The sequence below is a fragment of the Physella acuta genome, unplaced genomic scaffold (genome assembly GCF_028476545.2).
Source record: "Physella acuta isolate Inbredline_101_S28 unplaced genomic scaffold, ASM2847654v3 ptg000416l, whole genome shotgun sequence".
NCBI classification, from domain to species: domain Eukaryota; kingdom Metazoa; phylum Mollusca; class Gastropoda; family Physidae; genus Physella; species Physella acuta.
Genome location: NW_026731935.1, coordinates 62,972 through 78,477, shown reverse-complemented (window position 1 = coordinate 78,477; position 15,506 = coordinate 62,972). Strand labels below are relative to the sequence as shown.

The 15,506-nt window shown below is 37.7% G+C and overlaps 2 protein-coding genes across 2 annotated transcripts in view; both read left to right on the top strand.

Moving 5' to 3' along the window:
- The window catches only part of LOC131942650 (multidrug resistance-associated protein 1), a 96,257-nt gene extending 81,752 nt beyond the window's left edge, over positions 1–14,505 (top strand). Inside the window, exons 18-34 of the mRNA XM_059302548.1 lie at positions 183–309; positions 428–604; positions 686–853; positions 1,023–1,218; positions 1,369–1,471; positions 1,607–1,763; positions 2,015–2,101; positions 2,251–2,392; positions 2,528–2,838; positions 2,936–3,135; positions 3,232–3,355; positions 12,190–12,291; positions 12,447–12,590; positions 12,692–12,850; positions 13,096–13,262; positions 13,454–13,648; positions 13,849–14,505. Of these exons, the coding sequence (XP_059158531.1) occupies positions 183–309; positions 428–604; positions 686–853; positions 1,023–1,218; positions 1,369–1,471; positions 1,607–1,763; positions 2,015–2,101; positions 2,251–2,392; positions 2,528–2,838; positions 2,936–3,135; positions 3,232–3,355; positions 12,190–12,291; positions 12,447–12,590; positions 12,692–12,850; positions 13,096–13,262; positions 13,454–13,648; positions 13,849–13,960 (2,671 nt within the window). The 3' untranslated portion in view covers positions 13,961–14,505. The remainder of the gene's footprint in view (positions 1–182; positions 310–427; positions 605–685; positions 854–1,022; positions 1,219–1,368; positions 1,472–1,606; positions 1,764–2,014; positions 2,102–2,250; positions 2,393–2,527; positions 2,839–2,935; positions 3,136–3,231; positions 3,356–12,189; positions 12,292–12,446; positions 12,591–12,691; positions 12,851–13,095; positions 13,263–13,453; positions 13,649–13,848) is intronic.
- On the top strand, positions 3,572–8,253 carry LOC131942651 (uncharacterized). The gene is made up of 3 exons (XM_059302549.1): positions 3,572–4,417; positions 4,573–5,049; positions 5,322–8,253. The coding sequence occupies exon 3, from the start codon at positions 5,384–5,386 to the stop codon at positions 6,245–6,247; it is 864 nt and encodes a 287-aa protein (XP_059158532.1). The 5' UTR covers positions 3,572–4,417; positions 4,573–5,049; positions 5,322–5,383; the 3' UTR covers positions 6,248–8,253.
- Positions 14,506–15,506: the final 1,001 nt, after the last annotated feature.

The window sequence follows — 15,506 nt, the reverse complement described above, 5'->3', positions numbered from 1 at the left end:
AAAAGTGTTTGCTTATATCAAGATATAATTTGATATATTTTAACTGTTATTTTATTATTTAAACATAAGAGAACACTTCGGCTTTTATTCAATTATAGTTTGATGATTTTTGTTTCCATAAATTATTACTTATTGATTTATAAACTATAGTAATATTTAAAATATTGAATAACTGTCATTAGAATAAAGCTAGAGATTCCACGAGGCTCATTAGTAGCAGTTGTTGGCCCAGTGGGTTGTGGGAAGTCTTCTTTACTGTCTGCAATACTTGGAGAAATGGATCGTCTGCAAGGTCAAGTTCAAACAGCTGTGAGTTTTTAAAATAAAAATGCATCTAAATCTAATTTGTCAGGAATAATTAATTGCACATATTAAGAGTAAAATAATCAGCCTTATCATTTTACCTTTAAATGTCACAACTTTTCAGGGCAGTCTTGCTTATGTGCCTCAGACTGCTTGGATTCAGAATTGTTCTCTACAGGACAATATCCTCTTTGGCACAAGTTTCAACTTTAAAAAATACTCTAAGATCATTGAGGCTTGTGCCCTGAAGCAGGACTTAGACATTCTAGAAGGGGGAGATAAAACAGAAATTGGTGAAAAGGTAAGGAACGATAACAGATAATAAATAAATGTGGGACAAAAGTTCTGAATTTCTGTATTATGTAACCTGTTTTGTCCTCAGGGTATAAACCTGAGTGGTGGTCAGAAACAAAGGGTTACCATTGCAAGAGCCCTTTATTCTAATGCTGACCTCTACTTACTAGATGACCCCTTGAGTGCTGTGGATTCTCATGTTGGGAAACATATTTTTAAACGTGTTTTGTCTGACAAGGGAATGCTAAAAAATAAGGTCAGTTATTAAATCAATAGGAAATTTTTAAAATAGCAAAATATAAAGAAGTGATTTAGAAAACAGATAAACAAAAAAATTGCACGCCAATTGGGAAATAATTTATCAAACAAAACTATGCTGTTGATTATTATATTATAGTCTAAATATTTTACATGTACATTTTCAGACTCGCATCATGGCTACTCATGCTGTCCACTGGCTACCACTTGTAGATATAATTATCGTCATGCAGGAAGGACGTATAACAGAGATGGGATCATATTTACAGCTGATGAAGAAAGATGGAAACTTTGCCCAGTTCCTATTGGCTAATTTGAGAAAGCAAAAGGAATCTGAATCAGAAGCAGAAGATGACACAGAAGGTAGGATTGAAAGTAGTTATAGAATTAATAATATTTTTAAAATTTTAGTTATCTTATATTTCCATACATTTTTATCACTTAAAACAAAACTTTACCAAAAATATAATTATTTAAATGTCAACTAATCTAATAGATAACATATCTATCCAGTTAGAGAAATGAAAAAGAAAATATGGGAACATGTTGAATCAGTGACCAGCCAATCAGAAGGCAACACATCAGGAGAAGATGTGGTTAACTTCCATCAAAGCAGGTCAATTTAAACAGCATTACATAAATCACTCAGTTTAAGAATAATGAAAAATATTCACATTATTTTTGTAGTCATAAATTGTAGGAAAAATGTATCAACAATTGATGCTAATGATAATTAACAAATTCTGATCAGACTGGAGACAATGGCTGGTGGCAGTGGATCATCACCATCAACTCCAACTGAGGATAAGAATGAACCCTATAAGCTGACATCTGTAGTGGCAGGAGGGGGGGTTGGAAATGGAACAGTGCTTAGACTTACAGAAGATGAATCTACTGAAACAGGATCTGTAAGCAGTCATTGATGTCATTTTCAAAAAGTATCCTGAAACTAAAAATTAATATCAATGAAATGTGATATTTCAACAAATATTTTAAATGTGTAATAAATAAATATGAATATGCTTATACTCATAAAATATCTTGAGTGATTTATTTACAATGTAGGCCTCTATAGCCTAATATTTGTAATGAATATATTGGACTGTATAGGCCTATATACTTATTAACTTCAAACTAATTTTCCAATTCTTCTGTACAGGTGAACCTTCGAGTATTTCAAAGCTATTTTAAAAATGTTGGATATTGTTCCACTATAATTATTTTTTCTATGTTCGCCCTTTTCCAGGTATTTAGTATTTTGTTTCTATATATAACATATATGATAGATATTTATATTATATTAATTTTAGAAATCATAAATCAATGCCAAATAACTTGGTTAATATTTAAAATTTACTTTCTTACTTAAATTTTGAAAATAACTTTGAAAATCAGGTTTTCAGTGTACTGGCCAACATTTGGCTGTCTAGATGGACTGGTGATCCAGATATTCAGGCAGGAAATATTACAGTATCTGATTTAAAACTAAAGAACCAAAATTACCTAACAGTGTATGGAGCCCTTGGTGCCGCCCAAGGTAAGCTTTTATAGTTAAACTTATTTTACAAAAACAATCTCAAATTTAATATTATAGAGTTTAAAAAACAAGAAACAAACTCATAAAATATTATTACACCTATTATTTACCACTTTTTTATCAACTTTGTTTCAGCTCTGTTTGTTTTTATATATGCTTGCATGGGGGCACTCAGAATGGTTTCAGCTGCTTCTTCAATGCACGACTCCATGCTAGATAGAATCATGAAGGCACCAATGAGCTTTTTTGACACTACCCTAATAGGAAGAATTGTTAACCGGTTTTCTCGAGATGTGGAAACATTAGATAACCAGTTGCCACAGATCATTTTTATGTGGATTATGTGTGTGTTCTCTGTGATGGCCACACTTGTTGTAATAAGCATCAATACGCCAATATTCATCAGTGTCATAATACCACTCTTCATTGGATATTTTGCTGTTCAGGTCAGCTTGTTGTATTTTAACATTTTTAGAAATTCTTTTTTTTAGATCATTGTATCAAACGGAAAGAAATATTGATTATTGTCAAATTTGTCAACAGAGATTTTTTGTGCCAACATCTCGCCAACTTAAAAGATTGGAAGCTGTCACTAGATCTCCAATTTACTCTCATTTTTCTGAAACATTAACTGGATGTCAAGTGATCAGAGCTTTTGATGCCATTGGTAGATTTAGTCAGACTTGCGTTGAGCGCATTGACCGGAATATTGTTTTCTATTTTGCTGGCATTACAGCCAATAGGTAAACTTTTATATTCAATAAAACATTGAAAATTTTAAATATAACTTGAGTAAAATATTAATTGACTTAAAATATAACTAAACAATTTGTTGACAGATGGTTAGGTGTGTGGATTGAGGCTGTTAGCAGCCTTGTTGTGTTTTTTAGTGCTGTTTTCTCTCTCCTAACCCCTGGAATTAATGGCACATTGCTTGGACTTTCTGTTAGTTATGCCCTGCAGGTAATACTTTCTTATTTTTTAAAATTTACAAAAATTGGACTCTTGCTGTTTAGTTAATATTTTTAATAAATTTCTTTCCTCTAAAATAACATATTGAAATGTATCAATATTATACCATAACATTAGCAAATTTTATATATATATATATATATATATATATATATATATATATATATATATATGTTGAGTATACACTGTTTTATATATGTGGGCTGGTATACTACTGTTAATCCTAAAATGTAATAGTAACTTGGGTTTGTGGGCTGGTATACTACTGTTTATTCCAAAATGTAATAGTAACTTGGGTGCTTATTAAAGGGGCTAAGGTGACTAGGTGCTAGTTAAACCCAAGGGGTTAATCTAAGATATTGGGGATGAACAGGCCAGGGAAATCTAAAATTTGATTAAAATGTTATCGGCTCACCCTGGTCGTTAAGGGCTACGAGCTCTATGCAGGTGCATGAGTGACACGGAATGATGGAGACACCCGCGGTGATTTATGTCTAAAGTTGAGTCCGGGCATGCCGCTGGACGTCACGGTTGGATCATGACTCATGATCTGCAGGTGGACGTCAGAAACGATTCCGATGACCTTAGGGACTTATTATCGCCTGGGCCGGATAGTTAGACGCGAGCAGCGTAGGGACCTGTGGTGGTCAGTTGTTAGGTGTGAAACGCGGCGGGAGTGCCGTGTGGCCGTACGTTAGCTCAAGCGGTGTATGACACGATCGTTAGCCCCGAGACAACGGGAAGATCTATATCGGTCAATTATCGGGTGTGAAACGCATGGGTGCATAGTGACCGGTGTTATCTCGAACGCCGAGGGATGGTGTGGAGCCCAACTCGCGACCCTATAGCTCTGGGGAGATGATAAGGGATGGGCCGACTAGACTATATATTGGCACTCGAACTTGGTCCAAACGGGGTTCACTCAGAATAGAACAACAGTTACTCACGTTAAGAACGTCAAAAATTAAATTTGTGCTCAAGAATTTCGGAAGCCAGTTTTGTGTTCAAATAGGAATCTTGAAGCATTTTGTGTGAGTGTCAAATTCTAGAAATGTAAGTGTGAAACATTTTTTCTTTTTTTTTGACTGATACCTTAAACTAGGATAGTTGTCTTTTAGCTTTATAGAAAACCATGGTTGTATTGTACAGGCTATATTCATGTATTGAATATTGAAGTAGATAGGCTCTAATGATTTTGTTTGTTACAGTGTTGTTTGTAGTCGGCCTATTTTGGCTGGGTTTTTTTGCGGTTGTTTTTTTAGTAGTTGTTTTTTTAAAAGGAGTTTTTTTAATCGATTTTTTAGCCATTTTTGTAGTCATATTTTCCTTGTCTTTATATAGTTACGTTTTCCTAAGTTTTATAACAGCTACATCTGGGGTTTAGTTTTCGTTGAGTTTGGATCTTTTATTTTAAATTTTTAGGCGGGGTATTTAACGATCAAATAAAGTATATCGTAGTTACTCTTGACTTTGATTTTTTGTTTACTTAGTCTAGTTTAGTTTGGTTTGTTTAGGTTTAGTAAACCCCTTTGTCACCACACAAAGGTGCACGGATGAGTGAATAAGATCACCTCTCGGTTCTCCCCTTACATTTGGTGTCAGAAGTGGGATCCGTGCTTAGACAAGCCAAACTTTATTTTTTTACTAGGCTAATTTTTTTGCCCAGGGGTATAGATTTAGGCTAGGTTCCTCCATCATAAAATTAAGCAGTGCGTGCCAGCATGTTATGCGCCATACTAGATGGCCCGTTGACTCCGACTTCAGCCTGCTTTTCTTTCTGGATTTGCTTCCATAGCCTTTGATCACCCAAGAACAAACTACAAGGCAGTAGCTGTTTGATTTTGGAGTTGTCTCTCCTGGAAACCACAGTCCGGTTTGTCCACGAAGTTGGACTTGTTGTCTAATCCTCCACCATATTCAAAAAATTAAGAACGAAGAAGAAGAAGAAGAAGGCTAGGTTGTTAGGATAGTTAGAGTAAGTTTGAAAAAAAAAAAGAAAAGTAAAAACCCAGCTTAAGTATGGCCGACAGTGGCGAAGATAGACAGCCCCCCGCCACCGTCATCATAGTACCCCAGAGAGAGGTCACCATCAGAAGATTCCATGGGGATGGTCATGCTGATGAAGTAGAACGCTTCATCCGAGATGTCAGCCGGGCGTGGAAGGTGCGTAAAGACCTGTCCGATGAGGAGCGACGGGACTTCCTGTGGTCACACCTGGGGGAGTCCGTCCTCGCCGAGCTGAAGTGCCACCCCAAGGTTGTGAGAGACAACCCGGAGGAGACCTTTAAAGTACTGCGAGCCATCTATGGCGAGCAGAGAAGTGTGTCACAACTTACTGGAGCGTTCCAACAGATTCACCAACATAGGGCGGAGTCAGTGAGGGCTTACTCACATCGCCTACATGAGGCGTTTGAATCTCTGACGGCGAGACAGGAGGCCCTTAAAGTGTCCCTTACGGATGAGCAAATCCTGAGGGACCACTTCGTTGAGAATCTACAAGACCCGATCCTACGCAGGTACCTGGGAGAAGAGCTGTACAAAAGTCCCGGTACCACATTCCTGGAGCTGAGAAATGCTGCTATCCGGTGGTGCGGTGACGAGCAGCCAACGACCTTTGAGGCCAGATCGTCTGCCGTCACATCGAGCCAGGCCACAACAGAGTTAGAAGGCCTCGTCCTTACTCTGACTAAACAGGTCAGTGACCTGGCAACACAGCTGCAGGAAATGCAACGAGCACAAGCAAAACTTTCTACACAGCCCAGGGAACCACCCCGAGCTCCTGCTAAACGATTTCGGAACTTCCGGAGGTCACTTAACTGCTACATCTGTAACAGTCCGGCACACATTACCAGGGACTGTCCAAAAAATGGACTCCCACAGTAGTGCAGAGTCGAACTACTGGGGGGAGGTCAGACGACTCGTCATTCTGGAAGAAACTGGTTGGAGCTTGTCCTACGGTAAAAATTAACATTAACCAGTCACCTCTTCTGGCAACAGTCGACACAGGGTCTCAGGTCAGTACAGTGACTGAAAGCTTTTTTCTAGATTACCTTCAGGGTCCTCTGCAAATTATTCCATCAAAGTGTTTCCGGTTGACTGCAGCGAATGGACTGAGTGTGCCGTATATTGGATATTTTTTGGCCACGGTGGAGTTGAATGGACAAGTTTTACCTGACAAGGGTTTCCTAGTGATAAGGGACTCGGCGTCTTCGCAGTCCACTGCCCCGTGTCTGTTAGGCATGAACATTTTAAAAGATGTTAATGGCCTCGCCTCGTTTATACAACCTGCCAAGGAACTGGTGAAAGATGGGCGAGCAAGAACTTTAAATTCTACTTCCATCATCCCAGCCAGGTCCATTCAAATGATTAGTGCAACTGGATGTGACCCAAGTGTACCTTGTGACCTGATGGTACAACCCCTGCCAGTATCATTCAACCCAAATTTACTGTTAGTTCCAGCGATCACATTTGCCGAGAGAGGTCTATTCCGTGTCGGCATTGTCAACTTGTCGGACGAGAGCATAACGATCCATCCTAAAACCTGTATCGGCACTATCCATCCATTCACGTCTTCGTCTGAAGTAGACATCCAAGTCAACCATGTAGCGGCTGAAATCACGGTAAGGCCGTCACCTCAGACCTCCAGTACCATTAGCAGTGTGAATCACCAGGTGAAGAATAAGGTATCATTTACATCATTGATATCCACGTCCTTGAACCATGCAGAACAAGCGGCTATGAACTCTCTACTTGGACAATTTCAAGATGTATTTGCTTGGTCAGATGATGATTTAGGTTTTACTGACTTAATTAAACACCAGATCCCTCTAATTGATGATACACCGGTTGCTCAGCCCTATCGTCGACTTCCACCAGCTGAGTTCCGAGCTGTCAAAGAACATATTGAAAAACTTGCAGCTAAAGGGGTAATTAAGCCCAGTACTAGTGCCTACGCAGCTCCCATTGTGGTGGTGAAAAAGAAGAATGGTGAAATAAGATTATGCTGTGATTATAGGAAGCTTAACAATGTCACTAGAAAAGATGCTTTTCCCCTACCCAGAATAGAAGAAACGTTAGATGCGCTAGGAGGTTCACGTTATTTTTCAACTCTAGACCTAGCCAGTGGCTATCATCAGGTAGCCATGGATGAAAATGATCAGGAAAAAACAGCCTTCATCACACCATTCGGTTTATATTCTTGGACTAGAATGCCATTTGGATTATGTGGAGCCGTGCAAACATTCTCTAGGCTCATGCAAGGTGTAATGAATGATTTCATCATGGACATAATGCTCGTATATTTAGATGACTTGTTGGTGTACTCCCCAGATTTTAAAACGCATCTAGAACGATTAGCCAAAGTCTTGAGCAGATTAAGACAGATAGGACTTAAACTGAACCCTGATAAATGTGTATTTGGTGCGGCTTCAGTTCAATACTTGGGGCACATAGTCTCTGAAAAGGGTGTCCAGACTGATCCAGCGAAAGTTTCGGCTGTTAACAACTGGCCAACTCCATCGGCCCTGAATGAACTTCGATCATTCCTTGGACTAGCGTCATACTATCGGCGGTTTGTAAAAGGCTTCGCTACAATAGCTAAACCTCTGCACGAAGTCGTCACTCTTGCCAATGTAAAAAGTAAAAACAAACGACAGTCTATTGTTGAATTTTGGGGCGAGCAACAAGACAAAGCCTTCGTCAACTTGAAGTCAGCCTTAACCAGCTCTCCAGTTCTAGGCTACCCTGATTTTTCTATACCTTTTATCGTAGAAACAGATGCCAGCTACCAGGGATTAGGCGCTGTGTTAAGCCAGAGACAAAGCGACGGTCTGAAAGTCATCGCTTATGCCAGTCGGTCTCTAAGGCCTGGCGAACGTAACATGAAGAATTATAGCGCTACCAAACTGGAACTGTTAGCCCTAAAGTGGGCTGTGACTGAGAAGTTTAGGGGTTATTTATTAGGGACAAAGTTTATTGTGTATACGGACAATAATCCTCTAAGCTATATTAAAACTGCAAAAATCAGCACAACCGAACAACGCTGGGTGGCCGACCTAGACGTTTTCAACTTTGATATCCAGTACCGATCGGGAAAGCTGAACGCCAATGCAGACGCACTTTCTCGTAACCCTGTAGAGGTACCACAGGAGAACGATATTGAAGAACGATATGTCGAGGTCTACTCGGTTAAAATATCCACCAATGTACCACACGAAGTCTCCCACAACCAGATCTCAACCTTCTGCCATTCCATCCCAGCAACACCCATCTACTCTTTTCCTTCGGTATCTCATCACGAGATGCAGGCTGCGCAGGCCATGGATCCTGTTATTGGCCCGGTACTCTCTCTGATGGAGTCTACATCAAACACAACTACCGGCCTACCCTTGCCTTGTCGAGCGCTAATGCGACAAAAGAAGAGGCTTATCCTGAAGGATGGCGTACTGTACCGGTCTATAATCGAACCCGGGGGCGACCCAATAATGCAAGTGGTTCTGCCTGAAAAGTACAGACGCCAAGCCTTAGGATTGGGACACGAGTCCAACGGCCACCAGGGGCTGGAACGTTGTCTTCAACTTCTGCGGCGTCGCTGTTATTGGCCAAATATGGAGCATGATGTCCGTAAGCACTGTATGGAGTGCGACCGGTGTCAACATGCTAAACTACCGGCAGTGAAAGTGCACCAGCCTCCCGGACATCTGATAGCCACACTTCCACTCGAAGTGGTGGCTATAGATTTCACAACGTTGGAACCAGCGTCAGACGGCAGGGAAGATGTCCTGGTCCTTACGGACATATTTACTAAATGGACCATGGCGATACCGACGCGTGACCAAACCGCCAAGACCGTAGCCAGAGTCCTAATTGAAAACTGGATTGTGCACTATGGAGTGCCTAGACGTCTGCACTCAGACCAAGGGCGGTGCTTTGAGGCAGACGTAATCTCGGAGCTGTGTCGGCACTATGGCATCGAAAAGTCCCGCACAACACCTTACAACCCCCGAGGGAATGGTCAGGCGGAGAGGTTCAATCGCACCATGCATGACCTCCTCCGCACCTTGCCTGACGACAAGAAACGAAACTGGCCTAAACACCTGCCGGAATTGGTGTTCATATACAACAGTACCCCACATTCCAGTACTGGTCACTCACCTTTCCAGCTACTATTTGGTATAGAACCTCGACTACCCTTAGACATCTTCTTGGGCTCTCCGAGGCCCGCCTTAACCAGTGCAGGAGAGTACTTGCAACAGCATCTTCAACGACTCGCCGATCTGCATGAACACGCTGCTCGTCAATTACAACATGAAGTCTGTCAACGTGACAGACAACTGTCTAACGTCCCGTCGGTGAAGCTTTACGTGGGAGATTTGGTTCTCTTAAGGCAACACCCGACAGGGAGAAACAAAATAGCTGATAAGTTTGGTCCAGAGCCCTATACTGTGACCTCAGTTCCACCTGATAGTGGTGGTTATTTCACCATTCAGTCACTTGATGAAAGGATAACTCGCAGAGTGTCAGGTATTCAGATCAGAAAGTATATTCCAGCTGAAGCGGTTCCGGTACCTGCCCTTCCTGAAATAACCTTGCCGGATGTTAAAAACGCAGAAGATATCCATAAAGAACGTTATTATCAAATAGAGATCCCTGCAGTGCCCATACCCCCTCCCCGTCGAAGACGTCAAGTAGTGCCATCAGTGTTACCACCAACACCAGTATCAGTACCATCTAACATTTCTCTCACGACCCCAAGGAGATCGTCTCGAACGAGAAAGTTTCCAGATAAGTTAGGCTTCTAATCTGTTAATGTTAGCCGACTATGATGAATGTGAAATTGTACAATTTGTCTCGTTACTATGTTTTTTTGTTTTTGTCTTGTTACCATGAGTTTATTCAATAGGATGGTAGTAGCCCTTAAACAAGTAAGTTGTACCAGTTCGGACTTAAAAAACGTAAAGGCTTGGGTAAATAGAAGAAATAATTTTCTTGTATTGTACATTGTTTTAGATGAAACCTGCTGTAACATAATTTTATGACTGGAAGGGCTTGGTTGATATTAGTATTTAACATACAATATCAGACCATGTAGTGTAAAATTATGGTTGTGAACTGACGATTATTTATCTTTAATGATGACATATTTTTAGCCGTAAGGGCGGGATGTGTCCATTTTGGTTCACTACCCTTTAAAGATAAGTATGTGTGTATATCTGATCCCGGTAACTGTTACTCTTTGATGTACCTTCAGTGGCTCATTGATGTTTTTGCCTTTAGTGGACTTTACCGTGTTTAGAATTGACTGTGTCAGCGATAGTAGGGCATTCAGTACAAGGTTTATCCAATTGAGGCCTAGTTGTCATGACTAAGCTGTTTACGGGGACCGTAAACGTTCTGCGGAGGAAGAATGTGGGCTGGTATACTACTGTTAATCCTAAAATGTAATAGTAACTTGGGTTTGTGGGCTGGTATACTACTGTTTATTCCAAAATGTAATAGTAACTTGGGTGCTTATTAAAGGGGCTAAGGTGACTAGGTGCTAGTTAAACCCAAGGGGTTAATCTAAGATATTGGGGATGAACAGGCCAGGGAAATCTAAAATTTGATTAAAATGTTATCGGCTCACCCTGGTCGTTAAGGGCTACGAGCTCTATGCAGGTGCATGAGTGACACGGAATGATGGAGACACCCGCGGTGATTTATGTCTAAAGTTGAGTCCGGGCATGCCGCTGGACGTCACGGTTGGATCATGACTCATGATCTGCAGGTGGACGTCAGAAACGATTCCGATGACCTTAGGGACTTATTATCGCCTGGGCCGGATAGTTAGACGCGAGCAGCGTAGGGACCTGTGGTGGTCAGTTGTTAGGTGTGAAACGCGGCGGGAGTGCCGTGTGGCCGTACGTTAGCTCAAGCGGTGTATGACACGATCGTTAGCCCCGAGACAACGGGAAGATCTATATCGGTCAATTATCGGGTGTGAAACGCATGGGTGCATAGTGACCGGTGTTATCTCGAACGCCGAGGGATGGTGTGGAGCCCAACTCGCGACCCTATAGCTCTGGGGAGATGATAAGGGATGGGCCGACTAGACTATATATTGGCACTCGAACTTGGTCCAAACGGGGTTCACTCAGAATAGAACAACAGTTACTCACGTTAAGAACGTCAAAAATTAAATTTGTGCTCAAGAATTTCGGAAGCCAGTTTTGTGTTCAAATAGGAATCTTGAAGCATTTTGTGTGAGTGTCAAATTCTAGAAATGTAAGTGTGAAACATTTTTTCTTTTTTTTTGACTGATACCTTAAACTAGGATAGTTGTCTTTTAGCTTTATAGAAAACCATGGTTGTATTGTACAGGCTATATTCATGTATTGAATATTGAAGTAGATAGGCTCTAATGATTTTGTTTGTTACAGTGTTGTTTGTAGTCGGCCTATTTTGGCTGGGTTTTTTTTGCGGTTGTTTTTTTAGTAGTTGTTTTTTTAAAAGGAGTTTTTTTAATCGATTTTTTAGCCATTTTTGTAGTCATATTTTCCTTGTCTTTATATAGTTACGTTTTCCTAAGTTTTATAACAGCTACATCTGGGGTTTAGTTTTCGTTGAGTTTGGATCTTTTATTTTAAATTTTTAGGCGGGGTATTTAACGATCAAATAAAGTATATCGTAGTTACTCTTGACTTTGATTTTTTGTTTACTTAGTCTAGTTTAGTTTGGTTTGTTTAGGTTTAGTAAACCCCTTTGTCACCACACAAAGGTGCACGGATGAGTGAATAAGATCACCTCTCGGTTCTCCCCTTACATATAACAAAACATAAACTGTTTAGATAACCCAATCATTGAAGTGGTTGGTCAGATCTATGAGTGACTTGGAGACCAATGTTGTCAGTGTTGAAAGAGTTCAGGAATATTCAAATGTTGTTCAAGAGGTCAGATTTCAAATAATTTTATCATGGTTCTGTTTTATTATTGTCTTTTTTTTCTAAATGATATTATTTATGACATTAACTCTTGATAAAATAGGTAATAATAATAACAATTAATTATTTAAAAAATAAATAGTAATTAAAAACTAATTATACAGGCCCCACGTTACACCAATGTTCGGCCTCCACCAGACTGGCCAGAGAGAGGAGAAATCATCATTAATCAATATTCTACAAGCTATAGAGAAGGATTAGTACCAGTGCTTAAGCAGATTACCTGTTGGATTAGGCAAGGGGAAAAGGTAGCTCTTAAATGTCTTATTGCTTTGTATTATTTATGTTATTTAACTCAAATCCTTACATTAAAAAATATTTAGAAAATATAATTTGCTTATAATTACAGATTGGGATAGTTGGGAGAACAGGTGCAGGAAAATCTTCATTAACATTGGCCTTGTTTCGACTCATAGAGGCTACTCAAGGGGAGATTATCATTGACAACATCAACATTTCAGTTCTTGGACTTTATGATTTGAGATCTAAGCTGACTATTTTACCTCAGGTAAAATCTGCAATAACTACGAGCAACCATATTTTGTTTATTTGTAAATACTAAATTTGATGATTTGTAAAAAAATCTATTTTAATTTAACAATCTAAAGTGAAATCTGCATTTAACGCAATGTATGTTCTTGTTTTTATTACTGGTTAAAACTTTGTAATTTAAATTTAATTACTTGCGTTAATACTTTTGTTATTAAACTTGGGTTCTATATTTAGATTTATTGCTTTAAAACATTTCTCTAGGATCCTGTCATCTTATCTGGTACATTGAGAATGAATTTAGATCCCAATGGTGAATACCTTGATCAAGAAATCTGGACAGCTTTAACTATGTCCCATTTAAAAGATGCTGTTTCAAGCATGCCTGCTGGTCTAGACTCTGAAGTTGGAGAGAATGGCTTAAATTTTAGGTACATTTCTTTCTTTTTAATTAGAAGTTACTGAACTCTTTTTACCTTTAAAAATGTATAAATTAAAACTTCATTAAGCTAACATTAAACTTCATTAACTTATGTAAATCATAAAAATATATAATTGTTTCATTTTTATAATGAATTAGTGTTACTTTATATCTTAATCTTACATTTGTATTTTATAATAGCAATGGTCAGAGACAGCTGTTATGTTTAACAAGAGCTCTCCTTCGTAGAAGTAAAATTTTAATAATGGATGAGCCAACTTCATCTGTGGATGTAACTACAGATAATTTGGTGTTAAATACAGTTCAAAGAGTTTTCAAGCATTGTACAACTATAACAATAGCTCATAGAATAAACACAATTTTGGACTGTGACAGGTAATGACACAATACTATCTTTGCTACAGACTATACTTCTTACTATAATTATAAATATAATTGTGTATGAAGAATGGTTCAAAACACACAAAATTGTAACTGTAGGTGAATGAATTCCCGTTTTTTTTTTTAAATAATTTTTATGAATCTTTCATATGATTGTATTTTTAAATGTTTGCTTATATATTTTTTTTTCACAGAGTTATGGTGATAGAAAATGGCTCAATTGTTGAGTTTGACAGCTCAAAAAATTTGTTAGAACAAGGAGATAGTCAGTTCTACAAACTTGTAAAATCTTCAGGAGCAATTTGAAAGTTTTGTCTTTGATTTTAATCAGTTCTTTTAAAAGCCATCAAATACATGAAAATGCATATCGTTTTTCTTATGGGAATATAGTATTATGAACTAAAAATCTGGTCCAAAAATGCAAACAAAAAATGAAGTGAATCTTCAAATATGTTATTAGTTTTTTAACTTTTTAAATTCTATCTCAACAATTATATGAGGGAAAAATTGACTAACTTTTTATACCTAATCTTAATAAATCATTATTTACATAACTAAAAAGTTATTAATATTATTGCTTTGTAAAAATGACAACATTACTCCTTATCAATTCCATATTTTAATTTGTAATCATTGTTTCTGTGTCATGTTGTAAATAATTTATTGTGTTAACTTTCCTTTGTCAATCTCTTGATTAAATTTTTAATATGTGACAACAGTTACAGAAGTTAATTTAAATCTGGGTTAAATGTACTGGTTCATTACTTGTCATGAAATTTTATAAATGAAGAACATATAATAATGTTTTGAGTATTAAAGTGTTTAGATACATAAAATGCCTTAAGATCTAGAAAAATTAATATGTGTACCCTTCAACTATCATGTCATACTAAACAAGGAAGAACAACTTTTTAAAAATAAAAGAATACTTTTTATATATTTCCACATGAATTGTTTGTTTTAACTTTTGATGGGATCTATTATATGCATGTTTCTTCCACTCTTGTCAAATACTACAGTAGGCCTAAGCACAAAGCTCTTTGTGGAATCAGATGTAACACATTGTCTGGTTTTTTTTTACAAAATAGTTTTCTTTTGCTAATGATCAACTAAAAAAGAAACCATGGAAGTCATATTTAGACAATTTTATCAGAAAGCTAATAATACAAATTGCACAAGAATACAACAAACAACTCAGACAGGTCTGTACAATAATTATCAGTAAGGAAATATAATTACTGAGAAAATAAATATCAGCAACCAGAAAAACAAATTTTAATTGATATTGAGAGATAAATGGTTGGTTGAATGTGTGCCCTATTCCTAAAATAAATTATTATATCACTATCACAGTGGGTTTTTAACTATTCTTAACCTAGCCCCAAAAGTGCTACATAACAATATTGGCTTTTGAAAGAAATAAACTCTGAAAAGCAATGAGTTTATTGTATTTATTGTAATTTATAATTTTCTAAGTGGAGAAAAAACAACAATGAAAGTTTCCCAAAAAAAAAAAAATTCAGCAGCATAATTGTTCTAAAGGTCATCCAATGAAAACGGTAAACAGATCTTTATAATTTTCTACAAATTTTTATTCAGCCTAATAAATATGTATGTTAAATTTTGCTAATATGTATACATATATATATATATATATATATATATATATATATATATATATATATATATATATATATATATTAAAATAACTATGCCAAGTACATTAGGTTTAGTGGGATCATGTAAATATATAACAAAAAAAAGGACAAATAAAATATGATGTTATAACAAGGTTGTGCCAGGATGTGGTCAATATTGGTAACCTACATTCAGTGTTTCTTCCAGACTTTTT